The 22882-nt window shown below is 49.2% G+C and overlaps 9 protein-coding genes across 9 annotated transcripts; 5 read left to right on the forward strand and 4 right to left on the reverse strand.

Annotated features, from left to right (window-relative positions):
* Positions 1-69: 69 nt before the first annotated feature.
* Positions 70-1369, reverse strand: F5147DRAFT_663099 (histidine phosphatase superfamily). Its single transcript, XM_041434851.1, has 9 exons — positions 1222-1369; positions 1134-1158; positions 1071-1077; positions 939-1020; positions 671-881; positions 556-616; positions 388-511; positions 304-332; positions 70-248 (listed from the first exon to the last, which is right to left on the reverse strand). The coding sequence occupies exons 1-9, from the start codon at positions 1259-1261 to the stop codon at positions 168-170; spliced, it is 660 nt and encodes a 219-aa protein (XP_041300113.1). The 5' UTR covers positions 1262-1369; the 3' UTR covers positions 70-167.
* Positions 1370-1385: 16 nt separating this feature from the next.
* Positions 1386-5717, forward strand: F5147DRAFT_663100 (Pep3/Vps18/deep orange family-domain-containing protein). Its single transcript, XM_041434852.1, has 13 exons — positions 1386-1466; positions 1517-1650; positions 1697-2390; positions 2439-2543; positions 2595-2839; positions 2891-3058; positions 3116-3313; positions 3371-3544; positions 3593-3754; positions 3804-4378; positions 4428-4758; positions 4818-5536; positions 5591-5717. Exons 1-12 carry the CDS (start codon positions 1454-1456, stop codon positions 5295-5297), a joined length of 3279 nt encoding a protein of 1092 aa, XP_041300114.1. The 5' UTR covers positions 1386-1453; the 3' UTR covers positions 5298-5536; positions 5591-5717.
* F5147DRAFT_766633 (uncharacterized protein) lies at positions 5429-5847 on the reverse strand (the record flags this gene model as incomplete). The annotated part of the gene is made up of 3 exons (XM_041440791.1): positions 5429-5537; positions 5592-5717; positions 5768-5847. The coding sequence occupies 3 exons, from the start codon at positions 5845-5847 to the stop codon at positions 5429-5431; spliced, it is 315 nt and encodes a 104-aa protein (XP_041300115.1).
* A 260-nt stretch (positions 5848-6107) lies between these two features.
* F5147DRAFT_7810 (uncharacterized protein) lies at positions 6108-9002 on the forward strand. Its single transcript, XM_041442550.1, has 2 exons — positions 6108-6794; positions 6845-9002. Exons 1-2 carry the CDS (start codon positions 6154-6156, stop codon positions 8763-8765), a joined length of 2562 nt encoding a protein of 853 aa, XP_041300116.1. The 5' UTR covers positions 6108-6153; the 3' UTR covers positions 8766-9002.
* F5147DRAFT_7814 (secretory pathway protein Sec39-domain-containing protein) lies at positions 9003-12450 on the reverse strand. The gene is made up of 3 exons (XM_041442633.1): positions 10419-12450; positions 10210-10369; positions 9003-10158 (listed from the first exon to the last, which is right to left on the reverse strand). The coding sequence occupies exons 1-3, from the start codon at positions 12352-12354 to the stop codon at positions 9240-9242; spliced, it is 3015 nt and encodes a 1004-aa protein (XP_041300117.1). The 5' UTR covers positions 12355-12450; the 3' UTR covers positions 9003-9239.
* Positions 12451-12842: 392 nt separating this feature from the next.
* Positions 12843-13485, forward strand: F5147DRAFT_7843 (uncharacterized protein). The gene has a single exon (XM_041442851.1). The coding sequence runs from the start codon at positions 12976-12978 to the stop codon at positions 13318-13320; it is 345 nt and encodes a 114-aa protein (XP_041300118.1). The 5' UTR covers positions 12843-12975; the 3' UTR covers positions 13321-13485.
* A 1079-nt stretch (positions 13486-14564) lies between these two features.
* On the reverse strand, positions 14565-15640 carry F5147DRAFT_663121 (uncharacterized protein). The gene is made up of 6 exons (XM_041434853.1): positions 15471-15640; positions 15186-15413; positions 14981-15115; positions 14855-14931; positions 14773-14800; positions 14565-14716 (listed from the first exon to the last, which is right to left on the reverse strand). The coding sequence occupies exons 1-6, from the start codon at positions 15528-15530 to the stop codon at positions 14702-14704; spliced, it is 543 nt and encodes a 180-aa protein (XP_041300119.1). The 5' UTR covers positions 15531-15640; the 3' UTR covers positions 14565-14701.
* Positions 15641-15740: 100 nt separating this feature from the next.
* F5147DRAFT_7896 (NRDE-2, necessary for RNA interference-domain-containing protein) lies at positions 15741-19562 on the forward strand. The gene is made up of 8 exons (XM_041443025.1): positions 15741-16288; positions 16336-16424; positions 16473-17187; positions 17241-17286; positions 17341-18138; positions 18192-18992; positions 19044-19162; positions 19213-19562. The coding sequence occupies exons 1-8, from the start codon at positions 15838-15840 to the stop codon at positions 19443-19445; spliced, it is 3252 nt and encodes a 1083-aa protein (XP_041300120.1). The 5' UTR covers positions 15741-15837; the 3' UTR covers positions 19446-19562.
* Position 19563: 1 nt separating this feature from the next.
* Positions 19564-22882, forward strand: F5147DRAFT_8000 (uncharacterized protein). The gene is made up of 3 exons (XM_041443249.1): positions 19564-21615; positions 21676-21861; positions 21915-22882. Exons 1-3 carry the CDS (start codon positions 19797-19799, stop codon positions 22541-22543), a joined length of 2634 nt encoding a protein of 877 aa, XP_041300121.1. The 5' UTR covers positions 19564-19796; the 3' UTR covers positions 22544-22882.

Genomic DNA, 22882 nt, shown 5'->3' on the forward strand with positions numbered 1-22882 from the left:
GAAATAAAATACAAACCAGAAAATCTAACATTGCCGATCACGGGACGCGCCCAACTTGGCGCCGGCCGGCACCGAATCATTTTTATCCGTGGGCTAGGGAACACAAATTCACATATTTCGAAGCCTGTGACAAGGTCTAAAGGTCTACATCTAGCGCATACAACAAACTACTTGAGGTCAGCATACAGATTCAAAGCATTCAAAGCAGGTTCATCGAGGGAGCTATGATTATAGCTCAGGACAGAGACCTTACCAACGTCTTTAGTTCCCCTTATTAATAGCACAACTAAAAAATGCACTTACTCCTCCAGGTTCAACGTTGAAACGAGTTCCTGATGATCAAACTTGAACACAAGATATTACAAACAACAGTCGGTTGTATCATACCTAAAGCGAGTTCGAAGTTTATCCATCGGGAAATGAGGACACGATTGAAGTGGCCATGAGCAATGATTAGCACGTCGCGTGTTCCCTTGCCCTCTTCGAAATATTGTCTGTGGTACTCACGAACCTGACAGAAATGAGATTTGCAGAGTATGCAACTAAAGCACCGACCTTAGTGATCACAGAATCAACGCGATCGCGCATCTCCTGAGCACTCTCGCCTCCGGGACAGCTAGATTGGTCAAGTCGATCGGGAAACATTGAGTGAGACCTGGTGACAACTTACCCGTCTCTCCAAATATCCCATTTGGGGTCTATAGCAAGAATTTCATGTTTGAACAAGCCTTCGTATTTCCCATAGTCCCATTCTCTAACGGACTCATCAATGATATGGTCCGGGACCTTGGACAAATGTTCGAATAACAAGTGGAATGTTCTGTGCGCTCGCTGACGAGGAGATATAAGGGCAACACAGAGATTCTGTGGATCGATAGGTCCTGCAAAAGCAGGAACAGTATGAATTGGGCAACCAATGTAAACAATATGATACTGACTGCCTTCGCCGACCAAGATGTGTGCTTTGGACTTGATTTGTTCCTCTCCACGGACTGTCAGAGGAATGTCGCTTGTTCCAGTCTAGCGAGGTCGTGTTGACACATCGAAACGAGAACGTCTCGAGTACTTACGTGCCGTCTATCGCCAAAAAAATATAAGCCATGACTACACCCTTATAAGCCCAAGGACCTCACCCATTCAAGGACCATTCTGTTTCACCTTTAAAGAAAATCCGAGTCAACTCTTCTACTTAGTGCAAAATATGAATAGTACTGTGCGCACCATGTCGAATAAGAAACAGTCTTGGTGTTGGAGGGGTCATGACGCTAATAGATGACGGTTAACACTGGTATCGATTATCAGTGAGTGAACCTGAGAACTGTGGGTAATAAAAGGAGGCCATCCTAAATTGGTCCCGCTTAAGTGGTAGTGACTAAGTATAATAAGACTGAGTGCTGTAACTTGAAACAATTTATACAAGTCACCACCGAAGCCACAGTTTGCCATCTGTGCCATGTTCGACGATTGTAATGTCTCGCGGTTATGTTTTGCCGTCATTTGCTAACGATACACGTAGTTGTCGAGCACGCTGCTCCAACAGCAGGTCATTCTCGTGGCACTGCGCCTCTTCCACAAGTCCAGTACGAGGGTTACGAGCCGTCGCCTTATGACAGCGAAATTCAGGCCGAATTAGAACATACTGGAGCCTTGGTGTGTGAACAAATATCAGAAGAATTCATTCACTGAATCTTCAAAGGATGCTCCATTACCGAGCCCAGTTACGGCCAACACACCATTATTCGACCTCGGACGTGTCCAATATACGCTTCCATCTCCTCTCGTGTCTTTGGCAGTCTCCTCAGATGTTCTTGCCATGGCATTAGCGTCAAATACCATAGTTCTCATCGAGCTCTCTCATGCAGAGCATGTCGTTACGATCCCCATCCCACGAAAAGCGACCGAATTGACTATACACAAGATCTTCCTGGACCCATCAGGCCGCCATCTTATCATCACTTCCACTCAAGGCGAGAACTGGTATTTATACCGTGGCTGGAAGAAGCCTAGGCAACTCAAGTCGTTCAAGATGGTCATCGAGAGCGTTGCGTGGAATAAGGCTGCGTTATTGGCATCCACCCACTCCATGTCAACAAGAGAATTTTTGATCGGCACGCGGAATGGCGGTATATTCGAAGCTGTGTTAGATGCTGGCGAGGATTTCTTCAAATCACAGGAACGGTACTTGCAACTTCTGTTTACCCTCCCTGAAAAGTATCCAGTCACCGGGATCAAGTTTGACCTATTTCCCCCCTCTGATCTGCGGAATGCCCTGGTTATCGTTACGACTCCTTCACGAATATATCAATTTGCAGGCTCACCAGATCGGCGGTCTGAGGAGGGTGGTCGTGTTTTCTCTTCCTTGTTCGCCGCATATCGGGAAACTACGCCGAGTGAGTATTGGGTGCTTAGCAGCATAGCTCTTCCCTGACATGAATAAGAAATATCCGAACTACCTGGAAACCTGCAGTATTCCGAACTTCATTTCTACACCCCTAACTCAGACCAAGCACTCTCCCTCCCGAAGAATCTTGCTTGGATGACTGGTGTGTTTCTTTGTGTTTATGATTTCCTTCACCTAATGCGAACGTTCGTAGCCCCTGGTATCTATCACGGGACGCTCAATTTCGACCCGAATTCTGACGACCACATCGATTCAACACAACTCCATCCATACCCATCTTTCTTCCCCGGCACATCCCCTGATACCTCTCAGTCACCCCCAGAAGTCCCAGTCTCGATTTCCCTGACGGAGTTCCACTTCATCTTGCTATACAGGGACCGCATTGTTGGTATCTCCACCTTGAATGGAAAGCAGACTTATGAGGATGCCATACCGTTGGTAGGTCATACATATCAACGCAGGTCACATTGTTGCTGAGGGTTGACTTAGAGGCCAAATGAAGTCGTACGAGGACTTGCTGCTGACCCAGTTCGAAAAACATATTGGGCTTACACGGATCAATCCATTTTCGAGCTTATCGTTGGCAATGAGAATCGGGACGTCTGGCAGATATATCTGGCTCAGCAGAAGTTTGACATCGCACTTCGGTATGCAAAGGTCGGTAATATTACATAGGTTACCTTCACTGGATGCTGACTGATTAGTTGAGTGCAGACGGCGGGCCAGCGAGATAGCATCCTGTCCGCTCAAGCCCATGCATTCTTTGATGAGGGTCGTTATTTCCAGGCTGCACAGTGCTATTCTCAGTGTTCTGCGCCATTCGAGGAAGTTGCATTAAAGTTCTTGGATGCTGGCGAACGGGATGCACTGCGCTCGTACTTGATTTCAAGACTCGAGCGGACACGGAAGTCGGTGAGTTTTCCCTCTGCGATATCCAGCAATTGGGCCCTCACTGTCTTTCCATGGTAGGACTTGACTCAGCGGATGATGTTGGCAACATGGCTCGTCGAATTCTATCTGAGCAGATGTAATGAGCTGGACAACCTATGTGCTTCTGAATTGGTGACTAGCGATGCCGAAAACCTGCAAACTCAGCGTGCGATACTCGAAGACGACCTACGACAATTCTTCGATACATATAAGGTACACCATTCTATACATGATTTACTCACTTGAACATATCTTCCCCAGAGTAATCTAGACAAAAATGTTGTTTATGAATTGATTCAAGGTCATGGGCGGACTGACATGTTCCTACACTACGCTACAGCGGTCGGTGACTTCGAACGCGTTATTGCACACTGGATATTAGAAGAACAGTGGACCAAGGCCATTGATGTACTCAACCGCCAGGTAAGCATTATACTTGTGCACCGCAATGTCCCTGACTAACTGGAGGAAGACGAACCCTGAGTTATACTACCGCTTCGGTACCGTGCTGACCAGGCAAGCACCAAAAGAGATGATTGAATCCTGGTTAAAACAACCGTCTTTGGATCCCTTGCGCCTCATTCCTTCCCTACTGCAGCTGCAGCATCTCCCTCGCGACCCGCTGTCTCCCGACCACGCTGTGCGGTACCTCAGTTACGTGGTGTTTGAGCAGGGTGACAAGTCACCGATGGTTCATAACCTTCTCGTGACATTCCTTGCGACTCGGCTACCTCGTTCTTCAGAAGAGGATGGCCCATTGCTAAATTTCTTGACCTCTGCGCCCTCGGATCCGATGACAGGCAAACCATACTATGACCTCGACTACGCTCTTCGAGTGTGCAAAAGAACGGGGCGCATCCAATCATGCGTCCACATTTATTCGCAAATGGGTCTTTGGGAAAATAGCGTGGACCTGGCCTTGGAGAAGGGTGACTTGGAGCTTGCAAAGGAAAATGCCAACAAACCGGAGGACGACGCACCGTTGCAGAAGAAGCTTTGGCTCAAGATTGCGCGATACGTGGTGCAGGATAAACAGGACATTAAAACGTAAGTGAGATCTTCGTCAGTGGGCCTTCCTGCTCATGAGTCTGTGTAGCGCAATGCAATTCTTGGAGAACACGAATATACTGAAGATTGAGGATATTTTGCCCTTCTTCCCTGATTTCGTCGTCATTGACGACTTCAAGGAGGAAATCGCGCATGCTTTGGAAGGTTACTCGGCCCACATCGATGACTTGAAACGAGAGATGGACGATGCGACTCGTACTGCGGAGTCTATCAAGCAGGACATCGCTGAGTTGAAGAATCGTTTCGTAACTATCGATGCGGGGGAAAGGTGCTCCGTTTGTTCGCAGCCTTTGTTAACGAGGCAGTTCTACGTCTTCCCCTGCCAGCACACCTTCCATGCAGATTGTCTGATCGGATTGGTATGTTTACTCTTGCTATTAAAGAGAAAAAGATTGTACTGAATCGCACGGTCGTCAAGGCAAAAGAATATCTTCCTACACATGCGCTCCGGCGGATCATTACTCTGCAGACCGAGCTGGTGAAGGGAGGTCAAAAAACCAATCTTGATAATGCAGTCTCTGTCACGCCAAACGGGCATTCGCGCCAGGCAGCTCAACAGCGCACACTCCTGTCTGCTAGCTTTGGAAATCCTGTGCAGAATGGTAGCAAGGCAGCGAATCTCCTCGGACGAAATCTACTTTCTGCTGGAGACCGCCTGAGAGATCTTATTGTTCCAGATGCGCTGGCTTCGGTTGTATCTGCACCGGGGTGGATACCGGGTATGAGTGGGGGGAAAAAGGTTGGGGTGGATAAAGACATTGAGAAGAAGGTAGAGAAGTTACGGGCCGAGCTGGACGACGTTCTCGCGAGCAGCTGTCCGCTATGCGAGAGTGTGGTTGCAGGGTTGGATAAGCCATTCGTGAAACCAGGTGAATTGGACACGACCTGGGCGCTGTAGGGACGGTACATTGTATGGACATAGCATGCTCTAATACAATATCTCTAGCAGTGGTTAACCATGAATTTTTTTTGTGCGTCCTGCTTTTCGTCGTAGCCTCGCGGTTTTTCTAGCTCCCATCTTGGTTACAATTAGTCTTGAAATGCGGATACAGAACCTGGATGTACCTTTGCTTTATCTTCTTCCAGTCTGCGCCGCTCCTCTGCTGCGTTTTTCCTCTCGAGGGTGATTTCTCGTCTCCTACGCCACAGGATTAGATGTGATCCCCAACACGATGCAGAAATTGTCACTCACCGTTGCTTCTCAGCATTTTTCTCATTTTTGAGCTCGGTTTCCAACTTCTTTGCAGCGTTGGTTTTTGTAGTCTTCTTCATTCGTTCCTCAAAGTTGGACCTGTGTCCGACAGAACATTGCGTTCGACTAGTTGGGGAATGATGTTTTGTCCAGATTGAGTGAAGTATGGTACGTACAAGGTCGCTGATTTTTGTGCCTTCCATGATTTCCCAGAGACACGCCCATGTGATGAGGAAGTGAGAGGGACGAGCTCCATTGTGGTTTGATGAAGGTGTTGATGTCCATATTAGGATGGTAGATAATGTTTACGTAAGTTAATTTAATGAAGAGTCTCCAAGGTGAATTGTTCACGGTGATCTCGAAGTTACTTATGTTTTTTTGTTGGTTGATGCGTACTCTCGCGTACCGATCGAGGCCCTGTACGTACCATCGGAGGATAGTTTAATAAAATTAATTTTGTGAACCGAAAGACTTTGTTTTTTATACGTGGGATTATTTATATTCCATAATGTGTTAGAACCAAGTCGGAAGCATATCTTACCTTGGACCAAGTTCTGCGGTCATGTTGAGGTCCGTCCATTCTCCATGGGACCCTCAAGACGACCTTCGAAGCGCCCGCTCCTATGCTCCTCATCACACTCATTTTTCCTCAATATCCGAATTTCCCGATTCCCCATCAGTCTACAGTCACGCTTACTTCTCTCCAGACGGCAGGGATATCGAACCGAATATTAGTTCATATTGTTATGATGGACCAGACACCTCCAGCCAGCGTCGGCTATCCGTGTCCAACTCCGACTACCTTGATGATCATGCAGCGAGTAGCTTGGACCTTGATGATGAGGACGTTGCGAGTGTTTTAATTAACTCCGCAGATGCAACCGACGACACGGAGAATGACGACGAAGATGATGATTCCTCCCATAGGATAAGTGTTCAGGGCCCAAAGATACGGTTTCACTCTCGAGCTCCTTGGGAAACTGGAGAAGACACCATTGACGAGAACGACTCGGATCATAGTGCCATGTCCACCGCGTTTGGCAAGAAAGTCAAAACTAAGACTACGAAGGCTGATCTCATGCGGCACTTTGGCAAGAGTTCCTCCGCCAGACCCAGCGCCGAGTCAAGCCGTTCTCAGTTTCAGTCCAATGGTTCTTTTGAAATTATTGCGGGTAATCATTCTAACTCGCGAGGTGCCTTATAGTACGTGTTTATCTCTCTTACTGTGTGAGGTTTTGACCCCCAACGTTCAGCACCCTGGCCCAGGAATCATTCTCGACCTCCTCTTTGACTGTTCCCACCTCTCAACGGTTTCCTGCCCCTTCGCTAAGAAATCGCCACAATTTTTCTCTTCCCCGCACTACAAACTATCCACCCACAACTCACTATGACGAACACACGTCAGAAGAAACTCAGTCTGCCACTAGCTCCTTGCGAGAAATGGGACATATTTCTCGGCCGTCGTCCTCCACACAAGATACACCCGGACCATACTCTCCAGTTTCGGAGGTTTCACGAGGTCACGAACGTAGTGATACTGTCTCGTCGTTTCATACTTCCCAATGCCGTCTGTCTCACGAGGACTTCGTACATCCCTATGCCAACCCTGATTTGGTGGCTTCTTATACCCCTCCTAGACCTGCTCAGTTCCGTTCTACCTTTGGACATGTCTCGCGAAGCGATTCGGCTGCCACCGTAATTGACTCACTAAGTTCGCGGTCCGGTGCTTTCTCATCCACTATAACACCAGACACCTCTGCCTCATCCATACCATCACGAGATCACGTCCCTTCCACAGGCATGCGCGTTCATGGCAAAGATATTTCTCCTCCCATCACAGTCCTCCACTCCAACGACCTCAATTCCGCGCAATGCGACCAGAGCACCAACTTACCGTCTTTTCACCCCCCACCCGTAATTGAAGGTGTTCCAGGTTGGAATGCTTATCCCTCTCCAACTGTCACTTTGATATCGCTGCAGGAGGCACAAGCGAGAGAAAGGACCCGCAGTGCTACCGCCAATGCCATAGTTTCGTCCCCCTCTCAGGTCCATGAGACTACTTCACGCGTCCCTTTTCCTGAGCCAGACGACTCTGCCAGTATAGCGAGTACTGAGACTTCTGCTACTGGCAACTTCAAACGGGTTCGTGCTCGCTCCACTAGTGCTGGCGCTCGTGCCAAAGGTGTCCTTCATTCAGTTGTTGCGGCATCTTTCCATAGTAAGCCTGAGCGAAGGGGTTCAGAACCCGAAGTCGCTAATTCCAGCGGACAAACCCTGAAGCACAAGAAGAGCGGGTTTATGAGACTCTTTAACGGGCGTGAGCGGGAGAAATGTCGCGACAAGGGGAGGAGTCCGCCGCCCCCAGTTCCGCCTTTGCATGGTGTTTACTCAGACTACCCTCACGGAGGGAACGAAGGTAGCAAATCGTCGCTTCCGACAATCCCACCTCGCTTGTCGTCCTTAAGCTCAGATGCCGGGAGCAGCACTGCCCTCAACGAGTCTTCATCGGATGCCGAACAGGAGCTTTCCCCAAAGTTGTCCTCACCTTCGCTGAAGCGCGTCCCACCCTCGTTGTACATATCCACTGGTGCATCAAATCACTCGCCGCTCTGCGCTGAACCTCGACCCACAGACCCGGCTCAGTCACCCCAGTCTGGGAACAAAACACCTGGACGTCCTCAGCTTGGGGCCATTGACTTTCAAGCTCTCAAACTACGTCCAATGTCTACGACGTTTAGCTCTCAATTTGCAGACATTGTTGCCATGCCAGAGGTAGAGCATGCGCCAGAACTCGAACTTGACACGCCGACATCTACGATCAGTTCAGTGGCAGCGCTCTCGCCCTTCACTCCTGGATTGTCGCGACCCAGCGATGATAAATCATCGCCAGTGGAACAGTCCCTCGTAATCAAGACTTTGCAAGAGCAGATGATAGCGTCGAAGACGGCCTGGCAACGCCAGATCTGGGAACTGCAAGGTCAGGTGAAGCACCTGCAAGCTGAAATCGAGGACCTCCATGCTGTGAATGAAGACAAAGGATATTGCGAACACTGCGGTAGGGGTGGTCTCAGAAAGGAGCGTGAAGCTTCTAATGCAGGAACGAAGAAAATTGGTGTTGTCGACAGACCTAGAGGACGCACGGGCGATACCACTCGCTTCGTTAGCAGGATCTAGGCTGATGTCTGCCAATTACCACGACTACCCCATTCACTTATCTAGGAAGGTTGGATCGCTATCATGGTACTCGTCACTCATTATTTCTTGTTTGGGCCACATTAAATATGACTGCTAATCAGTCGATTGTGTGCGTTTTGATATCTGGGCTTACACCATCCATCTAGCTCTTGTCTTTATGTATAACTTCTTGTTTTTCCTCCCCCGTCGCTAATTAGGTATAATTCTATTCATCTTATAAACTTATCAGTAACTTACCACATTCTTTCTGGCGCCTTCCCCGTTGTCGTTCATTGTTGATACCTTTGATTTGTTCCTACTTTTCTGTCCGGTTCACACATACCTCTCAATCGGCATATCTCTTTGAGTACTGTATACTGTTAGTTATGTTTTCTCGCAAGCAGATGTATGTGATATATAGAAACAGTCTAGCTGTCCAAAAGTCCTATGCATGTATATAAGAGTTCGACCAGCTCAGCTCTCGTCGTCTGCCCCCAACAGCCAGCCAAGGCCTCGTTGAAGCACTCGACTTGCTTGTTGGGAGACGTCTTCACCATCCAGCCTGCGGTGGCTTTCGTCTCGACTTCCCGACCTGGCTTGACCCTCGCGACTCTCCGAACGCTCGCGTCCACCAACTCTGAAGGGGAAATTAGATGCCACGCGGCTGAAGGCTCGACCAGCGAGGGCAGCCGCATCCTCGGCATTAAGAAGGGGAGTTGTGGGAACGTGGAGATTTTTTAAGCGTGATTGAAGGGAAGAGACAGGTTTTGTAGTGGCAGGTTTCGGACGAGGGGAATGATCAGCAAGCCGTTCCTTGCGCACCTCCAAATCCTCTTGTTCCATTCGCCGCCAAGGAATCAAAATATCGTTCAGTTTGTCTGCCGGGCACAGCTCCAGCGCACGACCCATAAGCGTGAGCTTCTGTTCAACGTCCGGGAATTCTGGGTGCCGCCCGAGCTGGAAGCAGGCGAGCCAGCAAACTTCGCTGGCCTCCTGGAGTCGTGGGTCCTCTGACCCTGATAATGCAATAGCTGAGCGAAGCTTGAACACTACGTCGATCATCTTTTGGTTCGTATCAAAAGCCCGCGTAAAATCCTCCGCTTGTAATGCGGCGTCAGATATCATTGCGAGAGTTTTCACCTCTGCAACAACGTCGCCTCGGAACCCGAGTTTGTGAAGGAGGTCGAGCATTACTTGTGTATGCTTATAGGCGTCTGCATTGCTCGAAAGGACCCGGGAGATTAGGGACAGGCGGTCTTTGGTGAGTCGTATCTCAATGGGTAAAATGGGAATTCCTGGTCGAGACATGACATTGAATGAAGAGAGGCGGGATGTGGCCTCGATGAAATCTCGCTCCTTTGTTAACTGTTGAGATGGCGCAGGAACGTCCAAGCTAAAGGGAGTATATGAGTACCTGGTATCCTCCGGTATTATGAGGGCTCACCAGTCATAGGCAAGCTTCATGTCGCCAACTTTGTAATTAGCGGAGCTTGCGTTATCATAAAACTCGCGAGACGCGGCAAGGCAGAGATCTTCAATTTTGGAGGATTTAAGGGCTAGCTTGCTGTGCTTGGAATGAATAAGGTCTTTGGCGATATCAAATCCTGATTGACGGTTGAGCATCGAGTCAAGACCAAAAGCTGGTTTACTCACGACCAGAGCTCAGAAGCCCGCTGAAAAATATGGATGACACCTCTTCTTCCGTCAAAAGTCCAAAGGCACTTGGTACACCAGATTCATTCCTCCCACAAAGTTTTAGCATGTCATCAAGCAACCATTCCCAGTCCTCCATCTCGCCGAGCTTGTCGGCGGTGGTACCAGTGCGACGCGCCATCCTGTTGGCCCAAGCACGCTGTTCTGTGGCATTGCCTGCGCTCTGGAGAAACCAGCGTAATGGTGCGGGAACGTTCCACCGCGCAAATATCTCTCCGGATTCAAGATGGACGTCAAGAATATCGAGCGCGCGCGAAAGCGAGGCGACTGGAAGAGGCTTGAAGAAAAAAAGTAGATCTGTAGGGCTACATTGAGGGTGCGCTGTGGATGGCGTCACGAATTCCCCAAGAGAAACGATCGTAGCGTCTGCTTCATCTGCTTGGTCTTCGGGACTTGGGCCAATGTCCCATGCGGGAAGGCACTCAAAAATTCGGCTCATTGTGACCCACTCGGTGAGGCTGTTGTTGCCGTAAAGGCAAGCCAGAGCAAGCCGTACAGCGTCCTCATCGTTCTTGATGACCCTTTGTGGTGGAAGTAATGTCGGTTTGGAGGCTTCAATGACTGCCGCGACGATATCCAACGGTGCACCAAGAATGTAATTATGAAGAAGACGGTCAGGAAGGTCTGGGTCAGGCTGACCAGCTCGTTCCGACCGCGACTCCAAGACGAAGAGATAGGGCATGATTAACCGCGAGATATCCTTAGCTACGGTGTCTGTTGTTGAATGAGCTAGGTATGCACCCACGACTTGGGACGGTTCCATGTTTCGCCAGCGCGCTAAAGTCCAATCCTCATCATCTTGAACCCACGCCCGAGGAATGTCGTAAACCAACCGGGTCATCAAGCTCAGATCTTCTCCTAGCTCATCAAGGTCTGGGATGCCTAGCGAGCCACCGTGCTGCACAAGGGAAAGTGCTATGTCTAGCATCCCTGTCGATGATATGACCTGGTCGACGCGTCTCCGGTACCAACTAGTCAATTGTTGTGCAGACAGCAGCTGACTTTCTTGGGAAGTAACGTTGGCTGGAGAGGGATGCAGAGCTTCGAATTCAGCTGAGAACTTCATTTGTGCAAGAGCCGCTTGAACCTCTGTTGACTCTACCCAATCTTCTTCCGTCCGCCATTTGTGTAACGGGCTTGCGAGCTCTTTGTCTGTGGTCATATCATAAGCTGGAAGAACGTCACAGTAGTCGGAAGGGTTAGAGTGACACGGTATGCTTTCCAGAATGGTGAAGCGGGACGGCCACAGACACGAGCGGTGATACGTTAGAAGTGTTCGTACAGCGCCGAAACACTCCTGCGATGCATAGAAGCATGCCATATCCAAAATGTCCTCTGTCAAAAAGTCCTGTAGCGGTATAGGAGGTTGAACAGGAGTTGCTGCGTGAGCAATGATGGAAGCTTCCACTTCCTCTTTCCAAGGGTCATCTTCCCATTCTTCATCAATCCCTGAATTGTCTTCTTCGTCTCTCTTCTTCGCCAGAAGTTCCTTATAGATCTCGGCGAAGGAATTCAATCTGTCGAGGCGTGCAAGTAGAGCAGTCCGAATGAGACACAGTTGAGCATCTTCAGGTGTGTCAGTGAAGTACGCGCTAAGCAGTTCTTTAGGCTCATTTACAGCGTCAGAACTTCCAGAAGCCCTAGAGGGTAGGAGAAGGACCTCTTTGCACCTCTGCACTGCTGCGCTCGTTCGATTGATTCCAAGGTCGATGAGGGAACGTTGAACTACTTCGTCGCTCACGAACCGGTCGACGCAGGCAGCTGCCACCCACAGGTCATCGTTGGCTGGGACAAGAGTGTCCTGAACATCGCTGACTGTAATTTCCTGGTCTTTGAGAGTTTCCCAGCGAGTATATGACGACTCAGTGGAGACCATGGTGGTAATGAGGAGATGATGAACGACCTTGGGGCCTCGAGTTAGTAGTGCTACACTCTGCAAAGTACGCCACGTGCATACCACCTGCGTGTGATTACATCAAGTGTTGTGAAATTGTAATCAAACCTTATGATCAACTCAAAATCAACTTGAATATTTAGTGCCAAGTCACTCTTTGAAGGCTGCAAACAGCTGTAATTGCTGCACCTCCATCATCTCCAAACATTCATCCTAATATACCATCACAGGTTGGAGGCGGTCCCCGACCAGTGACCGTACAGTCCAGAAACCCGTATGTTTTCATACCATTTCTTTCTTCTCAAGAATCATGTTTACTGATCTGAAGCATGTATGAAATATTTATTGTAGTGTCATCGTGCCTATAAAATGAGTCTGTCCGAATCATTTACAAAGCACTTCTCAACGCCCGCTTTCAGAGCGAGCCCTTCCGCTTAGACTCGTGACCAGTCCGTCTACCTTCCGCTACCCACCTGGGCAAGCTCAGGCTATTGATAGGATTGACTTGTAGGGAGAACACTCTGATGCTAGTGATTCGGAGGGTAGCAGGCCACTGACAATCAAGCAGCCACCTCTAGAAATATTATTGGATAGTCTTTCTAAATGCATCCTTGGCTTGCGGACCTTTTGTCTGCTTGGGGGCTGGTGCAGCGAACAAAGAGATCTTCAGTTCTTGCTTGCAAATTTTGGCAGGAGATCAGCACCCCTCTGTTATACCGAGAAATCCATCTTCGCCACATCGGAATAGTCGCAGTACTCCTCGGTACTTTGCAGTGCAATACGCGACTTGGCGAGATGATTATGGACATCAATGTGTCTTGCCATGTAATGTCCCGGTACTTCCAACGCATCTTGAGGATGAGCTCAAATTCCACGCAATTATCGCTAAAGTGGGTGTCAGCTACCTATCGGTATTCTCTATACGCCAGTATGACCCCTCGAAAGTAGTCCACCTCGACGTTGGAAGGAGCGTTTGTCAATAATTCTTCTATGCCTTCCGCAGTGTAAAAATCTCACCATCTTGTCTTTGTCCTTGATATCTACGACAAGGATTGTGTCAGATATTTTACCCTCGAACACCTCCAGGAATGTCAGATTACCGTGTTGTGGTCCTCTTACCGCAGCCTGTAGACTTCCTTAATGCAATCGCTCTGAAGTGGAAACTGCCTTGCCTTCGCTGTTTCACGGGTATGAATGGCGACTCAAACCATCCCAAGTCTCGCAGTACCTCAAAATTTTGGATGCACACGGAAAACACTTGGAAGACTTTCCATCACTGCTCCCCTCAACCGCATCCAGCGGGCCATTGAACTTCTTCTGCGCTTGAAACGTGTTCAGTCGGTTATAGACCGCCGCCTGTCTGGAACACCTTGCAATATTCCCACATATGACGGAACTCGCAGCTGAGTCGGCCCATGAGCCCCTTCTGGGCATGCAAAATGTCCACTGATTTCTTCTAGATCACTGTTCCTCGCCTATGTATGGGAGGGCTTTGTTGCACAAGACTTTGCGGTGGATAGATATCTGGGTGACGTGGCACCTCTCCCCAATGGCGCCGCCCGCCCATGGCATGCCACACAGGTGTTATGGAAGTCTCAGTGCTTTCGGCAACTCCAAGCCATTAGGTTTTTGAATCGGGCGCTGCTCAGAACTACAAGGTTACCTCTCCACCTAGTCATCCCTACCGACTCGGTGCAGCACCGCGACACCTTGGAGTGGCGTTTTCCAGGGGTCCAGAGTCACGTGCAACATGATGCAGGACATATACGGGACATGGCCGTATGTGCTGGCCATGAATCGTTCGGAAGATTGAATCACGCCCACATCGATTCGATGCCAGGAGACTCCGACTACGATAGTGATGACCAGACATTCGAGAACGTCTCCTTGGTATTATATTCAGCATATGACATCGAGGAGGATCTAGAAACGATTGAATATTTCCCGTTTGTTTGTTACGATGATCTAGAGAGGCCTCGAGGACGAAACGAACGTAGATCTCGAGACGGCATTGCACATTTACCGGGACATTTTGGGTACATGATGTTACTGCGATCGATGGTGTACTTCACGTCTTGCGACGAGCATTCAGCGCTCAACATAAATATGTAGGATCATATCCGTACATATGGCTTTTACCTCGATAAATAGTCAGAACTTTCATCCGTAAGGTGAAACTACGATACTTTTACCAGAGTAAAGAGATGATATGCGGTCTACGCGTGGCCAAGCACTGCAAAACCACTGACATGTGAACGCCTAATCTAAGATGTGTGGGTCCATGAACCTCCCATACCAAAAGAAAGAAAGAGAAATGAAAACTGAGCGATCAAAACAAGGTTTCCTAAGGCAACAACGTAAACAAACGACAAACTTTTGATGTAGCATTTATGAGCTTACTTCGTCTCTCAGGTATTCACCAACATCACTAGGAAAGGATGCTTCGTAAGACACAGCAAACGTGATGATGGATAGAACCTACGCTTGATGAAAGACAATTATGGCTGTTGGGTCTAGTTTCCGGGTATCTACTGTTGACCGAGCTGTGACGCCAAAGCCCTACCAAAATGATGAGTCTGTGCCGAAGGCATCAGAAAAGAGTACGTACTAATGGTACATCATTCATACTGAAGACTACCACCCCTTGATGTTCAGGAGTATCTTCTGTTATGCGGCCAAGATGCGCCTTCACAACATGATTACCGTACAGGAACGGCATCTCTCCGTTTGGTTTGATCCAAACCTATCGGACGTCAAAGTAAATAATTGCGCTACAGAAACTACCAGAAGGGCAGCAAGTCCATAGGACACACCTTATATTTTGCATATTGTGCAATATGGTCAAGCGCTGTTATGTGCAACTTGAACTTGCCACTTTTACTGAATTTTCCGAAGCAAGTGCCAACGCTGACGAAGTTTGGCCGAGCGACCGATATGCTCATGCGCATCGACGATTCTGAGACATAGTAGACCCTATCTTTATGCAGTCTGAAACAATATGGCTCATCCTTGCGGTCGATGAGGTGGATGAGGTTCTTTCCCTAATTTTTATAGGGTCAGTGAAGAAGGGGTATCAAAACAGAGGCAATTATACGCACGATGTAGTTTGCAAGTTTTGTGAAAACTGCTTTGCTCTCGTCTTCTGTGAGGGGACGCATTGCAAAAATTGAAGTTACTTGGGGTAGATGAGGCTAGAGTGACAGTTTGCAATGAAATTGACTGTGAAATAAATAGATTTCCGAGTAACGAGGTGAGGGGCAAGTTTCGATTTCTCATCGGGAATGTCCGAAAGCACAGCTTACTTAAACAGATCTATGTTAACGGTTAGATCAAGTTCGGGACCAATTTGAGAACACCGTGATTAGTACCTAGCTCCTTGCACACCACGAGACACAAAGATTGGCCCAGCTGACTCGACTACAACGACCGAATTGTTCGATGCTCCTGCCTTGAGGTCCATTCGAAATGTCCACACCCTCATTTTCGTCATTTCCACCCTCGTTCGCCTCGTTTCCAGACCTTGACCCTGGTCCGAGTAGGAATACCCTGGACCGGACGCGAAATGAAAGCTCCACAGACGCTCGGGAGAAAGATAGCATGGTTAAAAAGGATAACAGCCGACGTGGCAGCAAGAAGTTGGCAGACAAGTCTCGAAAAGACAAAAAGCATAAGACGGCGAAGCACGACCTTGAGCCGGTGCTTCCCAGGCAACACGAACATACATGGAAGGGAGTGAGTATATCGGATGATGAAAAAATCAAGGCCGAGGAGGATAGACGTCTCGCTGAGAGTGATACTCAAGAAAGTCAATGGGATTCTCGCCCAGTATTTTTCTCTGATCGGAAAGGTGACCAACTAAATGTTACCTACGGCGGTATTCACGCTGGAAATGTTCCCAAGTACCATATTGTAAACCGTAAGTCATCTCTCGGATGCCCGGTTGATGTCTAAATGATGTACAAGGTGGCAGAAGTATTCTTGGTCTTGATGGGGACTGGACTATCTATCGCGGAAGCAAGGGTATAGAGATAAACATAGGAAGGAGGCATAAGGTACCGTAGTCCTACGTCAAAGGTATCCACGAATGACCTTGTTTCTAGCAACCCGCCCTGACCGACTCGAGCGTGACAACATTGTTGGCAGCACCCCCGTCTCGACGCATCATTGGATCCGGGGATAGTTACAAATATGAAGAAGTTGACGGTTTCTTGCGACTGCCCTCCGACCATGGTCACAAAGCTGCCGAAAACTATCGTTCTATAACCAGGCAGCAAGAACACCTTGATTCAGACTCTCAGTCGTCTACTCCAGATGACAGCTCGGGTGATGAGTCAGGACCCATTCTCACATCACATCAGTTATCTTTGAAGACACTCGAGCAGCAGTTAGCTGCCGATCCATCTTCAGTCGAGACATGGTTGTCACTCGTGAGACACTCATTGTCTAACATCCCCATCACCTCGAAAAACGCGACCAAAGCTCGGGCAGAGATAACGCTTGCTATTCTTACCCGTGCTCGTGCTTCCCATCCACACAACCGGTCATCTCGCATTCTATTCCTGAATCTCCTAAGGGCAGGAGAGGAAGTTTGGCACAAAAGTAAAACCAAGGCCGAGTGGGAGGAAGCCCTCAAACTTGGCGGAATTGAAATTTGGATGGAATGGCTTGAATGGCGCATTCGTACCGCTGCCGGTGGAGCTGACACGTCAATCATGGATGCGATGCGCATCTTAAGCGCTCTCGGTAGCTCTGAAAGCTGTGAAATTGATAAACTACGAGTCGTATGGCGAGTTGCAGTCGCATTCCAACAAGCAGGTACGGAACTACTACCGCGTTGATTATCTGTATTCCTTATCGGTCTGTTTCAGGCTACTATGAACGTACTACAGCCTTATTCCAGGCACAAGCGGAACTGTGAGTTCTGTGGAATTCCACTTCGAATGAGTGCTATTTTCACACTTGCGATAGAATATTCGAGGTGCCCCAGCCATTGTACGGACTTCCCCTTGAATCGCAACTGGAATCCCTCGAAGAATTTTGGGAGTCCGAAGTACCGCGCATCGGGGAGCCTGGAGCGAAAGGTTGGGGTCATTGGATCTCATGCGGTAGACCTGAGAACTCTGGTTCCCCGTTGAAGGCGATTCCCCAGATGGACGTTGACATCCAATCGAAAGATCCGTATGTCCAATGGCATTACGATGAGTCGCGCGCCGATTGCACGTCGCGTGTGCCCGCCCGCTCCGTTGATACACGGAGCCAGTCTGACCCATACGCGACAGTTCTGCTTTCAGATATCAAGGCACTATTACTGCCCCTCCGCACAGAAGGTGCCAAGAATGCGTTCCGCCTAATCTGGTTATCTGTTCTAGGCTTGCATATTCCTGGCCTTGCGGAAACGCTATCGCAGGGATCTTGGGATGATCGATGGTCATTCACTTACCTCTGTTCTTTCTCGCGGTTGGACACGATTTTTCCTGCTACTGCAGGACAGCGGCAGTTGATCGCTGACTCTCATGCTGGGACGCTCATAGGCAGAGAACGAGAATTTTCTAGTTCATTCGGTCCGATCAAAGAGTGGAGTCGCGATACCCTCGGACCGTTGGAGTGGGTAGGCCAAGAGAAGTGGCGCATGTGGACTGCCGTAGATCTGCAAGGGATCGACCAGGATTTCGTACGAGCTGTATTCAAGCAGCTCAGGTGCGGTAGTGAGGACCATGAGTGGGACATTTATGCATTAGCATTTGAGGCAGCTCTTAATATCAAAAGGTGCGATCCGTGTCTCTATGTGTGCGCCAATAGCACTCATGCTGGTGCTCTAGTGCTCTGAAGCTCTCGCGGTCGTTTTTATCGACAGCACGAGATTCTCTACCACACTGGGCAACCCACGCACGTCTTGAGCGCTTGCGCGAGCAGGTGGGTGATGCCCGTAAGGTCTATCAAACGGTACTTGTAGCCTCTCAGCACCCACCTACCGAGCCTTTCGTTGGTCGGTTATGGTGGGATTGGGCTGAAATGGAATGGCTCAGTGGTGACCAGAATGCGGTACTACGTGTTATCCAGCGCTCAGTCAACATCGAGGGTGCAGGTGGCATGATGATTCTTCGTGTAAAACGCACTCTCGATGATACGATTAGCTGCGCTCACGAGCAGTGGAAGGACCGAGAGGGTTGGATAAAACTGCGAGCCTTGATCGAGCTGCTTACCTCCTCATCTCAAGATGGGGCACTCAAGATATTTGACTCTCAGCCGAGCGTTAATGAGAGCTCTGAATCAAGAGAGAGCATGATGGTGGCATCTCTTATACTATTGTACAATCATTCGGTCGTGCTACGAAGTCCTACTCCACCAACTGTCCTGAGGGATCGACTGCAGATTGCTGTCAACACTTACCCGGACAATAGCCTGGTGTTGGGAATGTTTCTAGAGGCTGAGAAGGGGTATGGTATCTGGGGTCGTGTACGGGCACAACTTGGACAAAGCACAGCTGATGGAGGCCCAAGGGAAAAGAGCATTTCACGGCGTATCGCAGAAGTATGGGTTGCTGGATGGGAGAAAGGGCGATGGCAGAGTGAGATCGAACGGACGAGGAGCGGACTTACCGCGGCTGCGGAGAGTGAGAGGTATGTGCAATTATCCTTTTCCGGCTATCATGGGTTGACATTATTTTTCAGGACGACGGGAAGCGCTATTTTATGGCGTGTCATTTTGGAATTTGAGATTCGGGTCGAGGAATTGCAAAGGGCGAAGAAACTGCTTTACAGAGCAGTGAATGAATGTCCGCTTGCCAAAGGTAAGTATACTGGGATGCTGATCAAACTATAAGCTAAAATTGATATGCAGATTTATACATGGTGGCTTTTGGGCCACTGCGTTCTATGTTTAGTGCTCGGGAGCTTGATGGATTCGTGGACATTATGGCGGAAAGGGGTATTCGGATGAGGAAAGGTGTTGATGAATACGTTGAAAGGATGACTGACGGAGATGAAAGCGGTTCTGATAGCGAAGATCTGGATGGTTCCGAGGATGAGATCGAACACGAGGCGAGGCAGAGGCGGCTACTAATGCCTTACTAGCTAATTCTAGTGTACTATTCCCGGTGTGCAAATAAACCAAGACCTTGATATTGTTTTGGTTTATTTGTGACGAGAACTCCCCATTGCATGACAAATAGTTACAAACATTCTCCCTCGCCTTCGTCGGTTTTCGTTAAACGCCAGGTACTGACCAGTTATCGTCACCCAAGGCCATTGTTCGTTCATACGTCGCGTATGTGAATATCACCCGTCCAAATCATCTGGCCGGTATATCTTCTAATCGCCCTTCTCTCCAATTACGCTCCCTACCATTAAACATCACTGACCTTCTACTTCGCCGGCCCCGTACGGGGCTCTATAGTTTATTTACAACAAATACTGTAATCCAACATGTCCACCATTCCAGCTCCCTTACTACCGCTCGCTCGTGAAGAGTGGCCAGATGCAGACTTCGATCTACCAGATGGCGACCATATCCGTTCTCTCGACGTCGAATCCGACAAGGATGATGATGATGATGATGAAGCTATGGATTGGGATATTGAAATGGACCTCGGGAAAACTGGCGGCGCAAAGGCAAAGGCCGTCGTCGCTAGCATGGCTGCCAGGTCACACTTCTCAAGGATTGTCTCTGGCAACATGATCACAATCCGTCCCCCACTCACTTGTCAGGAGGAAGAAGATGAAGAGGAAGATGAAGGTGTGTCCACTATAAAGGTCGCTGCTCTTCAAATGGCTGTTGCCAAGCCCCTTCCTTCTCCCATCGACGAGGACATCGAATCTGCCTTCGCACTTCCTTCAGACCTCACACAATTGTCCCTCGCACCTCTCTCGCTTAGCCATCGCTCTTCGAAGAACTCCTTGGAATGGGGTGATCATACTTCATCATCTCAATCCTCTGATGCATATTCCTCCCTTGGACTCGCCGATGCTTCCTCGTCATCAAACTCTGTATCCTCCCTTTCCTTACACGAAACAGAAGAAAGTGAATGCGATGAAAACGAGAGCGAGCTTGAGGGATTAGTCGTTCCCTCCGGCCTCTTCGAGTCCAGCCAGGGCGCAAAGCATCTCAAAAAGATGCTCGAACTCAAGAAACAGGCCCTGATAACTGATCCACGTATAAAGGTTGCCAGCCCCGACCCCGAGGATGACTTTGAAACGGGTCTCCTTATCGAAGATGATGACGATTTCAGCCCAAGCAGGCTCGTCAACACAAAGCAGAATCAGCGCTACAATCGTAGCAAAAGCGCTCCTGCTCGCGCACTCTTGCCCATACGTCCGCCCTCAAGGATGAGGGTCGACAGGGCAAAGTCGCCTGTCAATCCTCCTATATCATCTGCCCGTCAGTTACAGCGCATTAAGCTTTCGTCTTCACCCCCACCCCGCCCATTGTGTACACGTGCTCTCACTTATAAGGAAGCACTTTCCGCCGCCCCTCCTCCTCCAACAAACACCTTTTTATCCCCTAAACCTGGCAGTCTCCGAGGACAAAAGTCGCATTCTGGCCTTAAACCCCCTACCCCTCCCTCGACACAACGCAAGGGGCTTACCCGCAAAGCCTCTTTGTCTTCCTTAATGGAATGCAGCACCTCTCAGGCATCAGGCTCTGGTATCGTTGTTACTGCAGGTCCATCATCAGGTAAACTCGCACGCTACGAGGCACCCACAGCTGCCTCACGCGCAAAGTCACACACGAGCTCAGCCAGTCGTATCCACGGCCTCGACTTTATCGTGCCACCCACGAGGCCATCCACCCCTTCTTCAAATCCTGCAGCACTGCGCTTGACTATGCCAACTTCAATGCGTATGAAGTCGCGACCTGCCCTGTCCTCTGTCTTTCCCGGACCTGCCACTGTCACTACCCTCCCTACACCTCAGCCTTCACATCGCGCGACATCACCCATACCACCTCGCCCTCCTTCAACAATATCATTACGTAGTCGTGCTCATCAGACGCAGACACCACTCGTACCTTCGACATCAGCTCCTAAACTTCTGCGCCGACCAAAGCGACAACGCACATACGGTGACGGCACTGAACTAGACGCCTTTGATGACCTCCCGACGGATCGAGATAAGGAGGGAAGATTTAGGGTACAACCTAAGGCGACAAATCGTGGGTCTGTTGCCAACTTGTCAAAATCTTCCGACAAGGAGAAAGATAAGGAGACAGGTACGATGCGCAAGAAGGGAAGAAAGGATGTCACTAGTCCAGGCAAGAACACGTGTATTTGTGTGCTCGCCCTCCTCATATATCTTCCTATTATAGATGTCTCTGGCGCACTTGCACCCGCCACCAACACCTTGAGGCGCACGGGTCGCATTGAGTTCTCAAAGGCTTCTGGCACCGAGATTTCCATAAAGAAGAAGAAAGATGCCTCATCGCCTGTACTTGGTCACACAAGGAGAAAACCTACCCTGATCCGCCACCTCGGCAGTGCAAGCGGACCAAAAGGTACGATAGTCTTAGTAACTCCTAATTTGATGTTCATGGGAACGTCAACACAGTCGTGGGTGAGATGAAATGGAATCCGACAACCCTCCGTTGGGAAGGAAATGATCAAGTGCTCCGTGATTTCGATACAGTCGTCGGAACTTCCACACGCCCTGCGTTGATTACACACCTCACCGGGTCATCCATTGGATCCCCAGTAGGTTCCTTTGCCGCCGGTGCTCGCAAGGTCGGCAACATGATCTTCGACCCCACACGGATGTGTTGGGTGTCAACATTACCTCCCGATGAAGAAGAACCAGATGTCTTCGCCGATCTCGCAGATGACGAGGACGATGAAGATGCGTGGGAAGCTAAGGGAGGCACAATCCGTGCCAGCCAAGGATGCGCCAATGGCGCCATGTCAGATACAAGCTGCTCGACAAATTCAGCTATCATCATCACCGCCCCCAGTCCAGCACGCAGTCGAATACGGACAAATTCCGAGTCGGAAAGCGATCGTGGTTCAAGGGCATCCATTGTTTATGACGTGGCTGATAATTTCGTGGAAATATGTCGTGCTGCAGAAGAAAGACACAGGCAAGAAATCAAAGGATGGCGAACGTCACGGCAGACGGATCCTTTTGGTTCGCCTGATCGACGAGAACTGTATGAAATCCGTGCCCTGGCTACCCGGAAGTATTGATATTATTTTCGTACCTTATGCTGTTCCCCAGCTGTTCCCCAGTCTCCCCTGATCGAACTGCACGACGACCTCATGCATGTCTTTGATTCGCATATCCTTTTCCGGAGTTTTCTCAGATTTGCCGTACAAAATTATTGGATTTGTTCCATGCCACTCCCTGGATCGTTTGTGTATTGTCGATTCGATTCGTCTTTGTTCGCCTATCTTATTACTTTTGCTTGATTCTTTTATCGTCGCTCGTTTGATTTTCCTTTACGTTTCGTCTTGACTCAATGTGTATGGGATAATATGGAATACGCTGTTCAAATACATTGTGAATAGGTCGGCAATAAATTAGGT

Source organism: Suillus discolor, assembly GCF_016758755.1.
Source record: "Suillus discolor strain FC423 chromosome Unknown F5147scaffold_1, whole genome shotgun sequence".
In the NCBI taxonomy this organism is placed as follows: Eukaryota; Fungi; Basidiomycota; class Agaricomycetes; order Boletales; family Suillaceae; genus Suillus; species Suillus discolor.